We start from the raw sequence: 20404 nt of genomic DNA on the forward strand, positions 1-20404 counted from the left end.
ATATCATTTTAGAATGCAATTATGATATCGTAACATTCATATATATGTATACATAAGTTGAAAGTAGCAAAGAATCCTAAATTTGACATGTGCCTACTTCTGAATGCTTGACTTGACAATCTAAATAATAATCTTTATAAGAAGCTAGGTACAAACCATGCAGCACTTATTAGTTAACCCTTTCCTATTTTGACAAAGTACATTAGTAAATATCATGCAAACTAAAATAAAATGCATAACATCAACAACTTAGTATGTATCTAGTGACATAGCATAAACCCCAGTCATTCAGGCTCGAAGGATAACTTATCTACCGCTGCTTTAAAGCAATGGTGGAAGTGATTTACTGAACTCTCAAGTCCAAACTGAAACAAAAGGAAACACAAGCAAGCAGAAAGTTTAAACAGGATTATATGCTCATTGTAATACAGAAACATAAAAAACCCTAACTCATACCATTGCTGCCAAGTCCTCCCTTTCCTTCTTCATTTCTTCCCGCAGTGCTTCTTTTTCATCAGTCCTCTTATTTAGCTGGGCAGCTAACTCCCTTTCAAGACGATTCTTCTGCCGTTCCATCTCATTTTTCAGCTGCTCACACTGGACTAGAGCCTAGAAAAAAACCTTTTTTTTTTTAAGTGGAAGAAACCTAAAATTTTAAAGAAACATGGTATTTATATAATGCCTTCAGAGAAACCAATTTGCTATGAGAAAGGACATCTTTTGTATTTTTTTTTTACACAATTATTTTGATGTTTATACATACCCTACTGTGTTAACGTATAGAATAGGAGTAATGAATTGAAAACAGATGTATATGTTTGTATGTATATACATGCCCTACTGTAATTCAGAAATCTAATTGCTTTTAGGAGTCATGGCAAAGATGGAAACATTTTTCAAAGTATATTTTCCAAATAAATAGTTGTTCTTCTAAAACTAAGATTATTATTTGCCTTCCATTTAAAATTCCTGAACGTACATCTGTAGAATCAGCCTCCAATATTTGACTCCTTGTAAACACTGTGGTTATTGCCCGGCGGCATAGCTGAAGAAAAAGCAAACGAATAATATATGCACTTCTACTTGTTCTCCCCCTGAAGTGAATTACTGAGTGCAGAAGGCTAAGAAGAAACGCCAAAGTAAGTAAACATACAAAGAAACATTATTATTTTTTAGTTTCAGGTTTGTCAAATGAAGATTAATTCTACTGAAAACTCACAAATATCCTGCTTAATTTGACGTGCTAAACAACAGGTCATAGATGTGTCTTCTATCAAAATAGAAAAAAAATTAGTTCACATGCAAGAAGCACAGTAGACGCTATATTCTAAAAAAGCTAGGGAAAAATAAAATCTACCAATTTATGCTGATGCATCCCTGCCAAAGGGATAGGACTTGAGTGTTATGTCAGTTTAAATCAGAAATACACTACTCGAAGTGTATAAAGTAAATCGAAGTATTCAAAGCACCCTAAAGGCAGCTTGCTAGCCCAAGAGTAAACTAGATTTCATGTCATCATTTCACTGATATTCAGCATATCCTACTTCAAGGAAGCTAAAGTAACTGCCTTTTAGGAATCCTACCTTATTACCTTTTATTTTCAAATTAGTTTAAAGTGCTTATTTTTCTTTTACTCAACATCAATTCCCTAAATGTAATTTCCTTGGTGTTGGGCTGTTCATGAGGGAAGCAAATTAAATGGTAATTTTTACAGAATGCTTTAACAGTCTCCATTAGGTTCACGTCAATCCTATGGGACCCTCCTCAGGGTCTCTTTTGCATCCCAAGTCTACCTTGGTGAGGGAATCCCTCTGTTGTTGCCTTGAATCCTTTTCTGCAGGAATGTATCATCAGCAAACAACTGTCTGCATTGGACTGGTATAGTCTAGCAGACATGTAAAACAATACAACTCTAGAAGTAAGTTGCAAGAAGAAATGTGTATTTTGTTAGCTCCACTGTTTTAATACATAATGACCAGTTCAAACAACTTTATTTCTGTGACATTTATGTTGAAAATACATTCCTGGATTTGCTTCAGCTGTGGAAGTTTAACCTTACCAGAGACCTCCTCCTTGCTCTATACAATAGGCAAGTGGCCACAAACTACAGAGACAACCAGCAGACAAGAAAAAATGGTGGTTTTAAATGATAAGCACCTGAGGTTAGACCTTCTGTCAATAGGGTAATGAAATTGCAATTATAGGATTTAGAAGCCCAATGTGTTTAACTCCTCACTTTTCTTATCTGGACTTTCTATTGGATTCCACAATAATTACAAAGAAAAACAGCAGTTCACCTTAAGAGTAGAATAGGACTGGGAAAATAAAGGATGTTTGTAGTCACCAAAGAAATACCAGTACATGTAAAAATGCTAAATTAATGCAGCATAAGTAAAAGATTTCTTCCTGTTCATTCATATTACAAGAGTTTCTGAGCACAGAAAAAACAGACTACTCTTCAGTCTTGCATACAAACAGATAGCACTTCACATTTCCTTGCTGCAGTGAAGAGGGTGGCCAGCAGAGACCCTACAGAGCTGCTGTCTTTTATATGACAGAAAAAGTATAGGTATGATGACCCATTTTATTAAATGTTCTACTAATTCGTGTTACCAAGTTTTATTCTTAGGCCATGTTTCTAACATGTGAGCTACACTGAATAAGACTTTAATAGGGATTTTCTTTTTAAATATTAATATTTCCAACACCAAATGAAAAAAGAGATCAGATAACTTCACTTTCTTGCATAGAGGAGGAAAAGTATTTTGTGCAGTTTTAAATAGCAATAAGTGAATAACATTTCTATCAGGCAACTGTAGAACCCATCCCCCAAAAAGTAGAGAAGTAAGCAATTAAAAAATTTAACCCCTCTGGGACAGGATGTGACAGGTGAACAGTCGGCTCATAAGGATTCTTTCTCTCTTTGTTCAGTAAAAAACAAGGAGCTTCAGTACTCTGAAGTTAAATTTAACAAGTACCTAGAACTTCCAACTCTCGTATTTTTTTCCCCACTGCTTATAGTTAAAGACCCTACACACACAAACACACTCTTACAGCATTGGATGAATAATACCAACCACTACTGCTTATTCAATCAATAGAACAATGTCATGGTTTGGGTTGGACTGGCCACTGAAATGAACAACAGAAGCTCTCCTACAGTATTCCTCCAGAATTATATCAATCTTGTTCACTATTAAAAACAACAGCATTTCATTTAAAAAGCAAAACAAAAACAAGTCCCTCTCGATTCCACAGTAATTCACTAATAATACAGTAGATGTCACTAAATATCAAGGAAATAATTTAGGTCAGTATCGGTTGATTGTATATAGTAACTTGGGCTAACACAAGCATTAGATCAAAACTGGTTTTATCATTATTATTTACACAGCATCAAAAGCTTCCTGCAAGTAGCATCAGACAGGACTTCTCATCTTCAGAGAGTTCTGTTAGCTAGTCAGTTCTTGCGCTGCACTCATCTGAGGCAAAAATCTTGTTTGTAAGCATTTTAAGTACTCTTTGCAGATTAGCTCAGAAATGTGATGAGAGTCATCCTCCTACATGTCATTAATGCCTTTGAAAATTCTACCATTCAATTTTTATCACCTAGCTGTGAAACTACGTCCAAATTTAAATGACGGCCTAAGAATGCCACACACACTACAGCCTTGATGAGAACTGAAGAACTCAAATAGAGTTCATGTTACTGCTCAGAAACAGTCACACAGTGCAATCCTTTTTAATCTACTGCTATAAAGACTATATGTGTCATATGCGTGTATTCTCTCATTAACATGAAAACTAATTAACATTTGCAGTAGATCTGAATACTGAAAAGCTCTAGTTTCTTGATGAATTTACCTTTGTTTTTTCCAAATTGGCCTCTTCTGCCATTTGCACAACTTGTTTAACTTGCTCACAAGCATTAGATTCTCTTCGCTGCATATCTTTCATGTTTCGTCTCAGTGAAACAAGTGCATCCATCAAGTCATCTCTTTCTCTGCATATAAAGAGAAAACAGACATTTCTTCTGTATTTTTTCTCAAGAGAAAAACACTCAACAGGTATATCAAATATAAACTGTTAAGAGATAAAAGACAGAAGGGTGATAAGGGAAGCAAGACTAAAACCAGCATGGGTTAAGAGTGAAAGAGAACATACTGTTAGGTTGGCAGATATTAAAAATATCATTTGCTTGCTGACCAGTCCTTCATTTCAGAAGGACGGACCATTAGTGAAACTGCCAATAATGACAGCAGAGGTCAAGTCACAAATATATTGAAGCTGAGCAACGTTCCGTTGGCAGTATGAAATGGGGATACATGCTAAAAACAAACAAACAAACCAACAAAAAACACAAAAAAAAACAACCAGCCCCCCCAAAAGGCAAGTTTCTGAAAAAACAGATTGACGCAATATGAAATTACACTGTAATTAAACATAAAATAAGGAGAAAAAAAAATAAAAGGAAGGGCTAGGTTCAACAAGTAATTCAGATCACTAAGTATATCAAACAAAAATCAATAGCCCTTTGCTGCAAACTGGAACTAAACTAAACAGTAAGACTTCTGGATTCTACATCCCTTCTGAACTTCTCTTAACTAAGAAACTGCATCTATACCAAACAGTGAAGCACAGTCAGTAAAACTGTAATGCTTAACTTCACCTTTTCATTATTTTGATACGTTGAAAGCTTTTAAATTCAGAGTATAATTGTCTGTGGTTTAGGTGCAACTAGAAATTCTAGCTGAAAATTGTTGTGTTTGTTTTTTTTTTTTCTTTTGTGTTGTGTGGAACAGTAACACAGTTGTATTTGCCAGGGAGCTAACAGTCATATTTTGAAATTTCATTTCAACAAGATTTGGACGAAGTCCCTTTGAAAATCCCAACTGAAATAGCTTTGATTTTAATAAGTTGCATCACAGGAAGATGTAGTTTTCATATTTTGTTACATTTCAAATTGAAATAATGGTTTAAGAAAGATAAATGGGTCAGCTCAAATATTTTATTTCAAACTGCACTATAATACAAGATGACAAGAATGTAGTGATTTATAGTTTGTTCGTATTTTCCAGTGTCTGTGACAAATAATTACTTTTGTTACGAACATAGATTTTGAAAAATGACAGAGCTTTCCCAGAAAATTCTTGGACTTTACAATAGAAAAACACATAAATCCTAGCAACAGCCATCTAATGTGTAGAGACAATATCCATTTGACAGACTACATGTACTATGTCCCTTCAGTCTTCTTGCTTCTAAGTGACCCACTACCTCATCTCCAGCAGGCTTATTCTAAAACTTCAGAAATCCTGAGAAGCTTCAGATATCTGACAATAAGTAGATGGCTGTTTAACAAACTTTGAGAAGGCTGCAGTATCCTATCATTATGACCAGCAAGTAGAAAGGGAGAGATTTAAGAAGATTAACTAGCAGAATTCTTTAAGAAAAAAAAAAAAAAATTTAATGCTGTTGGGATTTCTGAATTATATATATTATATTCAGGCTGTATAGATGGTTTCTAAAATCATTTAAATAAAAGCTACAATTATAAAAAGCAAATAATTTCATTTATTTTTATCCAAAGGAACTTTTTCCCCTGAATTATTGTAGTTAAGGAGGAACAATGCATCCTATCCCAAACACCTCACCTACTAAGAAAATTCAAGGGGGAAAAAAAAAGGATTACACTTCTGATGTATCCTAAAAGTTCCCCAAATGTAAAAGGAGAATAAAGTGGAGCCAGAAAAACTTCTAACTACAGAAAGATCAGGAAATTTTGCCTGAAATAATCAATCAAAATATATGGAATCCCATAATATTTGTTTTGACAGAGAGAAGCGTTTGTTTGTACTAAAAGTGCAGGAAACAGACTATCAACAGTTTGATTATCTGGACAGTCCAAAGTATAATAATTACAAGATAATGACTAACATTCTTTCCCAGTCGAAATAAGCAGCAAAACGACAATGGATTTCAAAGTGGTCGGGACCTACACTCATATTCTACCATTTCCTTTAGCATTATAACGTCAACTTGGGACTCCATCGTTCCATAACCACACATCTCCCTCTGAATGCAACACAACACATTGAGACTTACATGGTTTAAAGTAAGCAACTGTACTTTCAACAAGAAAGTAAGCATCCCCCAAACCTACTTTGTTACCCTCTCGATGGTCTGCATGTGAACATTAGAATGAGTCTGTGCAAGAACTGCCTCCTGTTGTGCACATTTCAGACACAGACCACCAACCCGGCTAGAATTTGTGGCTGAAACAAGTGACTTCTGGTGTTTTAGCCTTCCTTCCAAATCTTTGCATGTCTTCTGAGATTCTGCAAGGTCTTTTCTAGAAAGAAGAAAAGAAAAATATTATTTGAGCATTTCTACAGGTTATATTTATATGCAATATAAAATTGCAGATGCAACCCAAAGAACTGTAAGAATCCCTGTAATGAACATTATTTTACACATTTCAGCAGCCCAAGGAAGACTTTAACAGAGAAATAATAGTTGAATTGCCCAATCAAAATTATAATAGGCAAAACAAAATCATATTAATTTGTTCCTTCCCTCTGTAGTATCAGAAAATAGTGAAGTTACACAGAAAATTAAGACGAAACTTGGAGGCTTACATATTGTTTGAATAGAGTAAATGACTCATTAGCAAGAAATGCTGTCAGCTGTATAAATATTTCAATAGCCTATCTAACATTTTTTCTGTTGTTCTTACTAATAACATCACTAAGTTCATATTTCTCCTCTACTCTCAAATTAACTCTAAAGTTACAATATAAAGTAAAAGTCACCTATGCTCCCTAGACAAAAGCCAGACGTAGTCATCACATTCTCTCTGGTCTAGTGATACGCACACACTTTAGGTCAACCACATCTCCAGAAAAACATGCTAATTTTTTTAATTGTCTCTGAAATTTTTACCAGGTGCTCTGAAGAATTTTCTCCAGAATTTCCAAGCATCTGTCAGGCCGGAGAGAGCGCAAGCAGTAGGAACGCTGACATCAGGAAGTTCCAGACAAACGCACGCTGTGCACATATAGATCAATTTGACAAATTGCGCAATGAATCCAAAGCTTTTGGTTTGTTATGCAGGCCATCTGGGCAGCACACACGCACTAAGTCTGACACATTCTGGTTGCATTGGATTTAATGTGCACATGATATATACACTGCATGCATGCTTACTTCCATCTGGGAAGTCTTCTGTGCACTTTTTCCAATTTTAGTAGCTGGTCTATTAAATATAATCCACTATACCCTGAACAGAATTTGCTCTGCATATATCCTTAGACAGTCATGGTACAACAGACCTATTGTTGGGAAATCTTGGACAGAAATCCATGAGTCCTACATAAATTCACGCTTAATGTTAGAAATGAGGATAGTGCCACAGAAAGCAATATAATTTCTAACTTCAATTAAGCTTTAGCAAATGCTCAAGTGCTTTGCAGAGCTCACAGTTTGAAAGATCATGTCTCTCAGGAGAAATCTAAGAGGCTGAATAATGTACTTGTGGACATTTTCAGACTATTTTAGCCTCAAATATTTATTTCTGAATATATATAATAATTCAAGCCAAGTGGGGGGGGGTGTTCAAAAAATAGCTGAAATTTAAGATCCTCCTCTACTTTCACCAGCACAACTGGCTTTGCATGTTTAAGATTTCATCACTGGAGAGGGTATATTTGAACTTGTCTCCCTACCAGTAACTCTGGTTACACACAAGTCTAGAACTTTCAGATATATGAAAGCACAATTTATTTAGGGAAAAACATAATTAAACAGATTCAGTAGCAGTATCATGAATGCAGGTGCACAGGGGGAAGTTTACTCCAGAACACCAAATCCTAAAGTGGTTGCCTCTGCCTGTGTGTTTCCATAGTTTGCTATCTATTCATACCTTTAATATTTTGAGGAGTACGAGGACTTATTTTCAAATACTTTTGTGTTTGAAGATATGCAGGCTACATGACTAGAAACACTACCTGCATGCTTCAAAAGTACGTTCTTCTGCTCCAAAATCATTATGTGGATTAAACTAGTTCGATGCTTAAGACTTCTAAAATTTGCAATATAAAACATTAGTAGAAAAAAGCTAATTATGGAAGAGCTCACAAAAGTTAAATTTTAACTATTTGTTGATTAGTATACTTTAACAGACATGATGTTTCTATAAAGAAAAAGGGTAAAAAGGATAAAGACATTTTATATCAAGTTGTAATTTCTATAAATACAATAACTCAATTGAATTTATAAAATTTATATATTGCCAATGTTGCTATATAATTCTGTACATTCACCAGTCCATTCAATTTTGCTACATTTGTATTTGAGAAAACTTCATGTAAAACCAGCTTTCAGGGACACTATCAGAAAACATGACATTCAGACTTTCTCTTACTTAAATTCGAATTAAGAGTGGTTCATGTTCTTATGAAGTGAAAATTTATTACAATAATTTTAAGAAAAAAAAAAAAGAAATTCACTTTACCTTAGAGACTGTATTTGAGCATCAAGGATATTGACTCTTTCTTGATAAAGAAGTTTTAGTTTCTCCTTTAGAAAAGATGGGAGAAAAGTGTCTTTTGCTTTCTTCATAATACTGTCTTTACAAATAAATCTAGACATTAACCACGTTCATTCATTTCCCCTGAAGGTATAAACTTGTTTAAAAGCTAGCGTCACAGAAATCTAAATATTTCACACTTGTGAAAGTCTACAAAATGAACAACCCTCCCATTTTCTTATTTCTATATATCTTGCCAGATCCTCATATGGTAAATTGCTCCAGCTCCAATTGCAGCCCTCTACAACGATTTACATAAATTGATGGTCTTGTCTTGTAAGTTCTTGTAAGCTCTTACTTTCCCACAAGTCAGCAGAAATAAAAGAAGAACTCTGAAGAACTTCAAGTAGGTAGGCTATTTATTTATAATACAGTGAGTTACTTTTATTACCTGGTGAAGAGCTAGATATATAAATCAACCGCACCAATGTTAAATACAATGGTGATAACAAAATAGACAAAACACCAGAAATTTAGCTCACTGATGCTTAGAAAGAAGTCACAATAAATATAACTCTCTTCCTTATAATATGGCAGATAAAGAAGTGCAATTACTTAAAAACTAGTTTTCAAACAACTGCAGGCATTAATGATCACTGAAGAGGGTTTTTAGCTCTAGATGAGGCACAAAACCAACAAAAATATATTTTACTGGGAAAAAATAATAAATACATATAATTATCTTGAAGAATTAAAGTACCCTTTAAATTCCACAGCACACACACTTACATGGATAAAAAACATCAAACTTTCAGTTAACCATGTTTTTCCCAAAAGATGGCAACGCTACCCCATTAATTCAGAGCAAAAAAAAATAAAGAATGTCTTCCCAAACTAAAAATACAGGATAAAGAAAACATCATCTCTGAATCACTAGGGCTTCCCTGTATCTCTAAAAGCACAAAATGTGTAATTCAGCTCAGGGGAAACAGACTGCACAAAGCCACTTTTGAACCTTACTGACCTTGTACTGCTTCAGGAGCAGAAAGACTCAGAGCTTGCCTTACATTCTTAAAACAATAGTTATCTCTGGGAAATCAACATCTGCAGATACAACCTGCCATCTGTGTCTAACTAGATAATTAATATTAATTAGAGTATAATGAGAAGATGAGGTTTAAGAGAATAAAATTTGACCTCAGATTAAGGTTCAGTCAACCAAAACTCCTCCTGTATGTCTGTTACAAAATTAATCATCAGAACTGCAGCAACAACAAAGCACCAAAAAGTTTTGCAAAGGTATGACTCCGCAAAGAAAGTTAATACCAACCAGTTCTACATGCCATTTTTCTATTTCTCCAACAGCTGCTGTAATAAAAGCCTGATCTCTGTTACATGCTGGCAATGAGGTGACAGGCTGACGCGTGCTACAGTCATGACCACCCACAGGCCAGGAGTTCTGAGTATTTGCCTAAAATAAAAACATTAATGCTTCAGTCATAATCATGTAGGCTGTTTTTTTAAACAAATGTTAATTATAGATGTACTGAATCTTATAATTTTTATTACAGTAGAATATAAGAACCAATAAACAAGTTAATTAGGTTGGCAACCTACTGTGATGATGTTATCCACAGAAATCCATTTTTACAAACTCTCATTAAATTTTTATTAAAATTCAGTTTATGGATAATCATTTATATAGCCTTCCTTAAAAAGAATCAGATTCCTGAACACTGATTAAAACAACAGCAAAACAAAAGCTTACCGAGGCATCTAGAAGAGTTTGTTCTCTCAAAGTATGTTCCGCAGTTAAGAATTTCAGTTTCTGATGGAGTTCCTCATTTTCAAGTACAACTACTTGTACTCGATCTTTCATCCCAGACAATTCCTCCTATAGGATACAGGAACTGCACGTAAAAGGCTCCTTGAGACGGCTATCAACATTTAAATACATCTTGAGACCAAAAGTCTAGATTAACATTCTCCACTATTTTAACCCTTTTAGAATAAGAATACTCAAAAGATAGACTTTGTATTTTTGTACCATGAATTTCCATATAACTTCTTTAAAAAAATGCTTATTTATATTTGTGATAGGATGTAAAAATCTCTTTAAAGACCCTTAAACACCACACAGGCACCAAGATGCATGGTGAGGCTCAGTATCTACTGAACTGCGTTGGGCTCAGTTTTGGTCATTACAACAATCCATCTCAAGACTAAATGTAAATGTAAGCTGTTTTTAAAGCAATTTTTCATATTTAGGGGACCAGGGTTTTAGTAGGTGCAATATGTTGTCTGATACCTTGCAAAACTTCACTTCTGCTTCTAAATGGTTAATGTACTGTGACTGATCATTGATTATAGGAACGAGATCAGAAAGGGCTGGTGAGTCTCCAGTTGCAGCTTCGGGGGGTTTCTAAAGGAAGTAAAGAACAACACATGTTATATTCTGGTTTTCCATTTATTGCAATAACATGTTGCTTGCACACAGAACAGTATGTACACTTAATAAAAAGTCACCGGGTACTAGATTATGAGGAAGGAAGAAACAGTAAGAACTTTAATACTTCAATACAAAAAGTAAATATGTCACTTCCATCAAAATGTACAGCTGCTTGATTAAACACATCTTTAAAGCAGGATTAAATCATATCCACAAACCAATTTGTAAATGAAATTCATACCACTATTTAAGTGCATTATCCATTTTAGACGAAGGTAAGGGGGTATTTTCTTCTCTGCGAAATTAATATAAAAATCCCTTGAATTTTAGTTGGTTGTGGATGTGCAAAGGCAACTCCTCAATATGTTCATTAACAATTGCTACAGAAATACAACTACATCTTCAATTTTAATACCTCCATAAAAACACAGGAAAGTGTACAATAAAAATTGTGTTTATCAAAGAACTTGATTATTGGCATTTTAAAAGACAATTCTAACAACACCATTCTGAAGACCCTATAAATAGGTAAAATTTTTGATAGCCTCACAAATAAATAATTAAAGAAGGTAATGAAGACAATCCTTGCCCATTCAAGATAAACAATTACATCTCTGCCTTGGTCAGCAAGATTTAAACAGGGATTAAACTTTTTACAAAATGTGAAAAACAATTGCTATAACAGCATTTACTCCTAAGAATATAGTACAGATAAATAATGTAAATAAATATTACTAAAATGCCTTTAAAACCATAAATTGTTTCCTGAAAACTACAACCTCTCTTTGATCCTATTAGCAACAAACAGTTCTTGTCAGTCTAAGAAAAAGGACTTATTTAGAGTGGATATAACAAATATTTTTTTTATAGTTTAATAATTTATTTAGTTCTAATCAAGTATAACATACTTTAGAATAATTTTAACGGAGTAACAGTATTAAGCATAAATAGGTTAGTCTGCAATGAAACTGCCTTTGAATAATCACAAAAATATTTAATGGAGTGTCTACATTCAAATTTAAATAAATCAGCTACTATCAGATGCTCACTCGTCCTCTTTATGTATTTCAATATTGTTTTACTACCTTAGTTTGATATTCTACTATTGCAAATTTCATCCACTGAAAGAACTAAGCACAGTAATGCTAGTTGACCTATATGAACTATTTTAATTCCTGAAGCTAAAAGAAAGTATATCAATGCAAGCCCTAGCTAGTTCTGAAACAATTCCAACATCTGTGATATCAGGTCAGAAACACACCTTTTGCGCAAAAATATTCCAAGATATGCTTCTCAAATTTACATGAAGTCTTAAAGATCACAGAACTCATTTTCAGGAACTAACCAAACAGCTGGATTCCTGAATCTCCTAAAAAAGCCAGAAACCTACATCTTTGTTTTTAAATATTATTTTTGAAACATTCACCATTCAAAAGAAAACCAAAATTCAAACCAAGCTACTAATGGCTAGCTATTACATGTACTAGTTATCTTATCTACAGGTTCTGCCAACAATTTTTTTCCCCCAACAAGGTATTAAGATTCCCTGCCCAATCTTTAAAGATAAAATCCACTAATCAGGGTGAGGGAAAGGTTTCTAGCAACAAAAGCCTTCCTGTCAAATTGCACCCAATATAAGTATTGGCCATATTAAATGGGTGACTCTCGAGAAATCTGGCACTACAACTGCAGAGGCAAATAGAGGGGTTTCCAGAACCATCTAGAAAAACTTTGAGAAAAAGGACTCTGAATTTGCAATGTATTCCACCTGGCTCAGCGCACATAAATTTCACGTTCTATTGACTCAGAATTCACCTTGCTTTACGGTCTGTTAACCTCAAGTACTTTATAAAGTTTTAAAAAATGAATCACAGCTGTTAAAGTATATAGAATATAGCACCAATAATATTTGTAACTCATCTTTCTGTTCCTCTGGCTCCTATTAATCCCTCCCTCTTGTCTGAAAGCATAATAGATACCTTGCAGCTGAGACCTCCAGCTGCCTCCCTGAAAAGAGGAGTGAACTCCCTACAGCAGTGTTCAAAAATGTGAAAAACTCCATTTCGATTCAAATTATTTTTCACTGAAAAACAATGCTAATGTTTAACCCGAGAAACATTGGTGTAATGTATACAAGAGCACTAAATAATGGTTTCACTAAAAGGAAAGTAATACGTAGTATATTTTCCCAACAGAAAAAGAATGGAGGACTTCTTAATACAACTTATTAACTCACAGCACTGTCACAGGGATATTTCTTTCTTTAGAAGCTTCTACCTGCCCTTTCATGGGGTAAACGCCCGGTAGATAATTTGTGATTTATTTCCTTTTACCTTTTTTACTACACAATTTTTATCAATTAATTATAAATGAATTTCAGAATTTTTCATTAATATTCTGATAACATAACATGTGATATAGGGTGAAAGAACAGAGGTTAGGGGAGGCATATATTTAAAGAAGGCCAAATATTAAAATCAGAACTGAAAGACACATCTGATCAGTATGAATTACCAAACGTTCATGCCTGAGTCTCAGAAATGCTGTTCACATTTGTATTAATATTGAAAAGTTTACCATATAAGCACAAGGGTTTATAAAATACAAATGCTTGGCAGCTTTAGAGGTCAGAATGCTACACAGCGACAAATAGTTTTGCCAACATCTCAAATAATTTGGCCCACCTTGCACTTTTCCAGAATGCCTCAAATTTCAAATCTGTAAACCCAGAATTAGACACTCTCCTGACAGCAGTCTTAAATCTGCTGCCCTGCAAACTGGCAAGAAACAATGGGAATCAGTCACAGGAAGTCCAGCTATAGCAAGTGCCAGGAATGCAGGCTGGGTACAGTTAGGTTAGCCAAGACTCATCTTATAGAACTGCAGCTCTTGTATGTAGCAATCTTGCTGGGCCTTGACCTCAGGTGATGAAGTACAGAGCAAATGGAAAGTCTCTACATGATTATCTGGAGGTAATCAAAGAAAAGACATACTCAATTTGATGTCTATTGCAACTTTTATCAATGGGCAAGAGAAGGGAATTTTGCTAAGACAATGTTATTTATACATGTGAAATGTAAAGTTTACTAAACGGTATACTTTCTGTGAAATATTATATTTAGCTATAGACACATGCAGTCATCTACTATTCAGCAGTCATCAGGTATTTCAGCATAATTCATAGCAAAAGGTTAAGGTTACTCATAATCTAAGTTTGCTTTGCTTGACCCTTGGGGAATCTGATTCTTCTTAATACAAGAAGCATTTCTGCAGTGTCTAGCAAACCACCAGACGCGCTAGTATTTTATAAGGGTTTGGGTTTTTTTTGGTGTGTGTGCACTTTTGTACTTCCACATTTTTTGAACTTTATACTTGGTCTGTCTTCAGAACAATTTCACATCCTCTTTAGAAAGCAAATGGAGGTCGGTTGAAAAGAAGAGAAAGGCCATTGCTTCACATAATTGCTCTCTTTGGAAACTTCAAGAAGAAATGGGACAATGCCCTATTCAATACAGTAAATTCCCATCTTTTCTCTTTAATCCACTCCTTGAAAGCACTGTCTTAGAAATAAGTATCCCATTTTCTGAATTTTTCCACTCTACTAAGATTCCCCAATATAAGTAGAAAATTTTCACAACGATGGATTATAAGATGCTTTCCTTCCTATCCAAAGGCTAAATACAAATAGATACTGATTCATGTCACGTCACATCACGTCATGTCATGTTATGTCAAGTCAAGATCAATCAACGATACATCGTTCCCTTGAGCTACAAAACATTAATTCTATCCTGCACCATTATGAGGCAAAAATACCTGGCAGGATAATCACACTAAACTCGTGGATTTTGGAACGTTCAGAAAAGTTGTACTTTAAATAAAATTTCTCAATGTGAGAGCAGTAGAGCTAGGCTCATTACACAGGCTCAAAGCAACACAGCAGGTATATAGGCAACTGTTCTGCTGCTACCTCAACTTTGACACCAAAGAGTTACTTGTCTTGCTTAGTACAAATCAGTCATCAGTGGAGGCGACCAAATTATAAAACTGGTACAATGCTTTTGAATTATTTTCCTATAGGGGCACAGAGCAATTGCTAGATACTAGTAACTGAACTGCCCATTGCATGTACTTTGGTGCAGGTTGTGCTGCAAGAAGGCTAAATCCGAGAAGCCCATTTAAGGGCATAAACTAACTTTGACAGAGACCACTGCATTTTGGCAGAGAGTTACAAAACCTGTTGTTACATGAACATCTCTAATCCTCCAAAGAAAAAGCATAGTTACAGCATAAGAAGGCCTTTGAGAGTCCTTAAAGTACAGCCAAAGGAAAACAGAGACTGCTTTTACAGAAATTTCTCCACGTAGTTGATCCCAACTGTTTCTAAACCAAAAAGGATGAACTTTTGGTGGACTGTGACGCACACTGCATGGTCAACAAGAGAGGAGAAAAGTCTAAATCTTGTATTAGAGATTTCTTTCCCTTCCTCTGTGGTCATAAGCATACCAAGTTCTGACCATAGCCTCAAGAATCTCCTATATTTCAGAATACAAAAATGATTCAGTGCTTCTTTTCCTTCCTGGTTACTAGAAAATCGATCTCATCATGCATGCTGTTCATTCAAACAACACAAAAGAAACAAGAAGAAACATACACAGAATGGCATCTTCCTCCTTGACAGAGAGGCCTCACTTTCCATTCTTTCTTGGTGTTGCAACAAAATTTTAAGTTGATTAACTAGGAAAAGATAAAAAAACATTGTAAGAAAAATTAGTATAATTTCTAACAATTTTTAAAGTATTTGCTTTCAGAGTAATCTTACCTGCATGACTGTGCTGCAGTTCTTGCCAGGCTGCATTCCCACTGTCATTGTTGCCCATGTCCAGAGAGCATGGGTCAAATCCAGCTTCACCCTCACCCTCTGCAAACTGTCTTTCCTCTAAGGCATATTTCAACTGATGGATGCTTTCACTAGCACGCTCTGAAAAAAATCACATCATTAGCCACAATAAATAACATAAAAGAAAGTATTTATAGACTGATATTTTAATTTGAAAAAAAAAATAATGGGAGAACTAAAAGCATTCAGCATTAGTCTAGCTTGACTACTTGATCTAAACTCATCCACTGGAAGCAATTACATAATGCAAACAGTTAAAACAACTACTGTGTATCAGAATTTGCAGAAAAAATATTTACGACATTTTCAACAAAGATATAAATAGTATCTTAGTCTGTCAAACCATTAGGACTCTGCAGCAGCACAAGTAGCTACTATTAGAAATCCTCAGCAGAGACAAAGTTTCAACTACTGATCATATACTTGACCCTAAAATATTTCCTAGCATATGCAGCTTCGATACCTTTCAATGAACCTAAAGCTTATCCTATATTTCATACCACGTGCAAGACTGAGCACCAGGAACAACTTTTTTGAATTCTAATGATGACACGACACATGTCAAAGCAATGCATAAAACAACTGAAAAATATCTGAGTAAATTAAATAAAAACTCAGCAAATTGAGTCAACATAAACCAGTGATTAAATAAAGACTGATAACCCCTGAACAAGTTTGAAAAAATAAATAACAACAGTCATCATTCTGGAAAAAAACAAATTCAAAAAACCTCCTTCCAGATTACTTCAAGAACCAACCAACTTACTGGGAGGTGATATAGTAATGTTCTTTTCTCATTTTCAGTATACTTTTTCTTGTATTCTTCTTTTTAATTATTTATTTCATTCAGCTGACTTCACAAAAATCAAAAACTTTCTCACCACACATACCATATCACTCCAATATAGCTGAATATTTCCAATCTGCCAGAAAAGACACTTGAGAGATTTGCAGCTGAGAGATGATGATTGGGTTGGGAATCAGAAAATACAGGCTGGGTTTTAAATAATGATACTTCTGGTGCACACTGTAGGACCTCAGGCTATTCACTTATTATTTCTTTCTTTCAGCTGCCTATGTACAAATAGAGATGAGTATTTCATTTCTCTTCCCTTTAAGCAGCATATATACTAACTAGAGAAAAGACAAAGCAATAACCTAGTTAGTATGGCTTTATGCAATGCTCAACAAAACAGGATCTCTAGGTTCTACTACAATACCAAACGAACCAAGACAATAACCCATACATCAGTCACAGACCATACATGTTCAGTGAGACAGTCCTCCACCACAATTCACAACTACTTTATCAGGAATATAAGATGACATGTTTCTTCCACGTTTTTCCAAAGTAATGCCACTGTCATTTGTGACTACCAGTCAAAACTATCCCGAATCACAGAAGCTTCATGAATAGTTATTAATAATTAAAAAACAAAACAAAACAAAAAAAACACACAAACTCTCAAAACCTTACTTCACTTTCAGAAACAAAATCATAGCTGTTTTCTTCATTTAGTCCTGAATTCTTCAGAGGGTTATTCTCCCCTAGAACTATAGCATATGAAACATAGGTGCCCACAGAACAGGATTTCCGCTCTTGTGAAACAAGGCTTATAAGGCAACATCTTTTATTGGAGCAATTGCTACAACTAGAAAAATGGCAAGCTTTCCAGCATATGGGTTCTTATTTTATTCTTAGGTGGCTGCGAGCTGTAAATTTATATGATGCATAAATAGCTAACCAAAAATATTTTTCTCATAGGCAAAAAAAAACTTAAAAAAAAAAAATCAAAACCATCCACAGTTAAGCATTTGCCGTGGACAATTCAGAAGACATGCCTCAGAGTATAACATACACTGCTGGTTACAAATGTAATAGCTCCTTTCTTCCAAATGGGAAAATGAATAGCAGTTCAGGTCAGAGAACAAAAGCTAGATACGCATTTCTGCCTTCACTTTACCTAACTTCTTCAGGTTCCGATCATCTTGACTGAAGTTGGAAAATTGATTTTTTTCCCCACTGTAATGGTTTTCACAGTCCTTTTCAGTCTTTTTCTCTGCTTGGTTGTAACTGACCAATAGCTTATAAAATGCAAATACCCTCCCCCCAAGCATTATATTTAAGAACACAGTTGTCAGTTCAGTATGCCATCCATCACTCACTTTTTAGTGACGCTAGTTTTTAATAAAAACCTGAGTCACTTCGGATGTATTAATCATCTCTCAGCACCCATTCTTAATTCCTAGTCATGACTAGCATCACCTCTTGATTTTCAGCTACTCCATCCTTTAATCAAGTTAATGTAAAATGAGATATTAAAAGTACATTTTAAATAGTCATAATTTATTATAATAAAGCCAAAGACATTTCACAAGACAATGACTCAAAGAGGGGTCAAATATTTATCTATTTGCATACTTGGTGGTCGGTCACTGAAAGAGGCTCCCCAGGGAAGTGGCCTTGGCACCAAGCCCCTCAGAGTTCAAGGAGCATCTGGATGATGGTCTTAGTCATATGATTTAGTTTTAGGCAGACCTGCGAGGACCAGGGATTGGGACTCGATGATCCTTACGGGTCCATTCCAACTCAAGATATTCTATGATTCTATGTAAGTTATTCATCCATTCTTGATCGTTTCAGGATGTTATGAGGGTGGGAGAGTTAATTGAGAAATGGTAGAAGTATGTCACTGATGCAACGGCTTAAATATTTAGCAAACTATGCTGCAACTAGTTTTTGCCAAGAAGTGTTCAACATCAGTTAAGATATTATGTGATGTGTCATTTGATAGCAATAAAATTAATTTCCTCATTCACTGTCAGAGAACCCTAGAGTTTCAATATTTGTCTCTATAGCCAGTGAAGAACAACAAAATAAAACAAAACCAAACAGGCCCATATACAGTTTTTCCCAGAACTTCTCTCTCTCTGTAATATATGGTTTCTAAACTGCAAGCTACCACTTTACCCTCGAAGATAAGATCTTCTTACTGTGTCCTCTTCTTCCATAAACATAGTGGGCAGTAGTAGTGAAACACACTAAAATCATTATCAATGGCACACTGATGTCTACTTGACTACCCTTTCCTGCCTCTGGAATAACGTCATCACATTTTTTAAAGCTTCACCACACATTTGCCAAAGTTTCTTAAAAGCTTGCTCACTTCCAAATTACAAAAGTTGCTGCTATAAGCAAAACACTCACCATTGGAAAACTGGGAGTTAGGAGCTTCCAATGGTCTGTCTTTACATTCACCAGACACTGAAGAGCTAACATTTACTTCAGTAAGAGTTGAATTGGATGCGTAAAAGGAATAAGGACACTATAACTTTTTTTTCTAAATAACGGACAAAATTTGGGGCACTAGGATAAAAGAAGACGCATTACAGAGTGGAAAGATACACATTTGTTGTTTCTGCCAATGTAAAAATATTCTTTTTAAATATGAAAGAAGTAGCAAGAACCGCTGTGCATGCAACCTATTGGACACCAAAGAACCTCTGTTTAAAGACAACGTGACAACTTAGTAATGAATTTAGAAGTCATTAATTTTTAACGACTCACACTTTCAGCCCAATGTTTTCAATTAGGCTATTCCTGCAATAGTACATTTTATTGAAACAGGGCCTCAGTAAAAACATATAGAAAACTGCTTGCATGCAGTACTGTGATTTGCATATCAAAATTCAATCAGCATTTTTCTTTTCTACATCTTAACAAGAATTTATTAATAAAATCTGAACATATATTTCCACTGTATGATAAAACTACATTATGTGTTATTTCCTATAGGAACAACTGATGATACAAATGAAATTGGATTTATCTGGATTAAAACTTAAAAAGAAAAAATAATTATTTGCTATAAAGCTTTTTGGTATTCAGTGTTTAAAGGATCTGAGATGATTAAAAACGGCAAGCTAGCAACAAAATCCTGATGGATCAAATCTGATACATCAAAAAAAAAAAAAAAAAAAGATGCAACTGCTCCACAAAAATGCTGTCAAGTTGTCAACTGTAATGTAGAAATCACAGGCAGTATTTGCTACAAGGGACAGGCAGATAACTTATCTAATGTCTTAGCAATGACAAGCTGACCAAACATCTATTAGAAAAAAATACTTTACTGCTTATTGTTTCAGAGACAGAAGCAACCAGTGATCCTAACCCAGGATCAAGACCATATTGTTCTAGGTACAAAGATATTCCTACCTCTCAGTTCCTCTAAACATGAATGCAAAGGTGGAATAGATTAAGTTTAGTTAAACACAATGCTTTACACAAAACCAATAGGGCCCTGACTGAAGCATTCATTAATGTTGAAAAAGTACATCCCATATATTCTACACACTGAGTAAAGATATTTTTCTGTCCTGAAGGATGCATTGATAACTCTGGCTATTTTCAATACTCACTGTAACTACAACATCTAAGTATTACACTCTGAAAATATAGTATAGACATTCTTTTTCCAGAGACGTATCTTTGTACAAATATAATTGGTAGAATTTGGGTTTTTATATA

The 20404-nt window shown here is 34.7% G+C and overlaps 1 protein-coding gene across 5 annotated transcripts in view; it reads right to left on the reverse strand.

Annotated features, from left to right (window-relative positions):
* Positions 1 to 15667, reverse strand: part of SDCCAG8 (SHH signaling and ciliogenesis regulator SDCCAG8) — a 105384-nt gene extending 89717 nt beyond the window's left edge. For all 5 annotated transcript variants that reach the window (XM_082480416.1, XM_082480415.1, XM_082480413.1 and 2 more), the window contains exons 1-8: positions 15631 to 15667; positions 10836 to 10949; positions 10296 to 10421; positions 9858 to 9998; positions 8513 to 8577; positions 6164 to 6352; positions 3865 to 4003; positions 457 to 609 (exon numbers count right to left, since the gene is read on the reverse strand). In XM_082480416.1, the coding sequence (XP_082336542.1) occupies positions 457 to 609; positions 3865 to 4003; positions 6164 to 6352; positions 8513 to 8577; positions 9858 to 9998; positions 10296 to 10421; positions 10836 to 10949; positions 15631 to 15642 (939 nt within the window). In that variant the 5' untranslated portion in view covers positions 15643 to 15667. The remainder of the gene's footprint in view (positions 1 to 456; positions 610 to 3864; positions 4004 to 6163; positions 6353 to 8512; positions 8578 to 9857; positions 9999 to 10295; positions 10422 to 10835; positions 10950 to 15630) is intronic.
* Between the last annotated feature and the right edge of the window lie 4737 nt (positions 15668 to 20404).

The sequence above is a fragment of the Vanellus vanellus genome (genome assembly GCF_965231255.1).
Source record: "Vanellus vanellus genome assembly, chromosome: 3".
In the NCBI taxonomy this organism is placed as follows: domain Eukaryota; kingdom Metazoa; phylum Chordata; class Aves; order Charadriiformes; family Charadriidae; genus Vanellus; species Vanellus vanellus.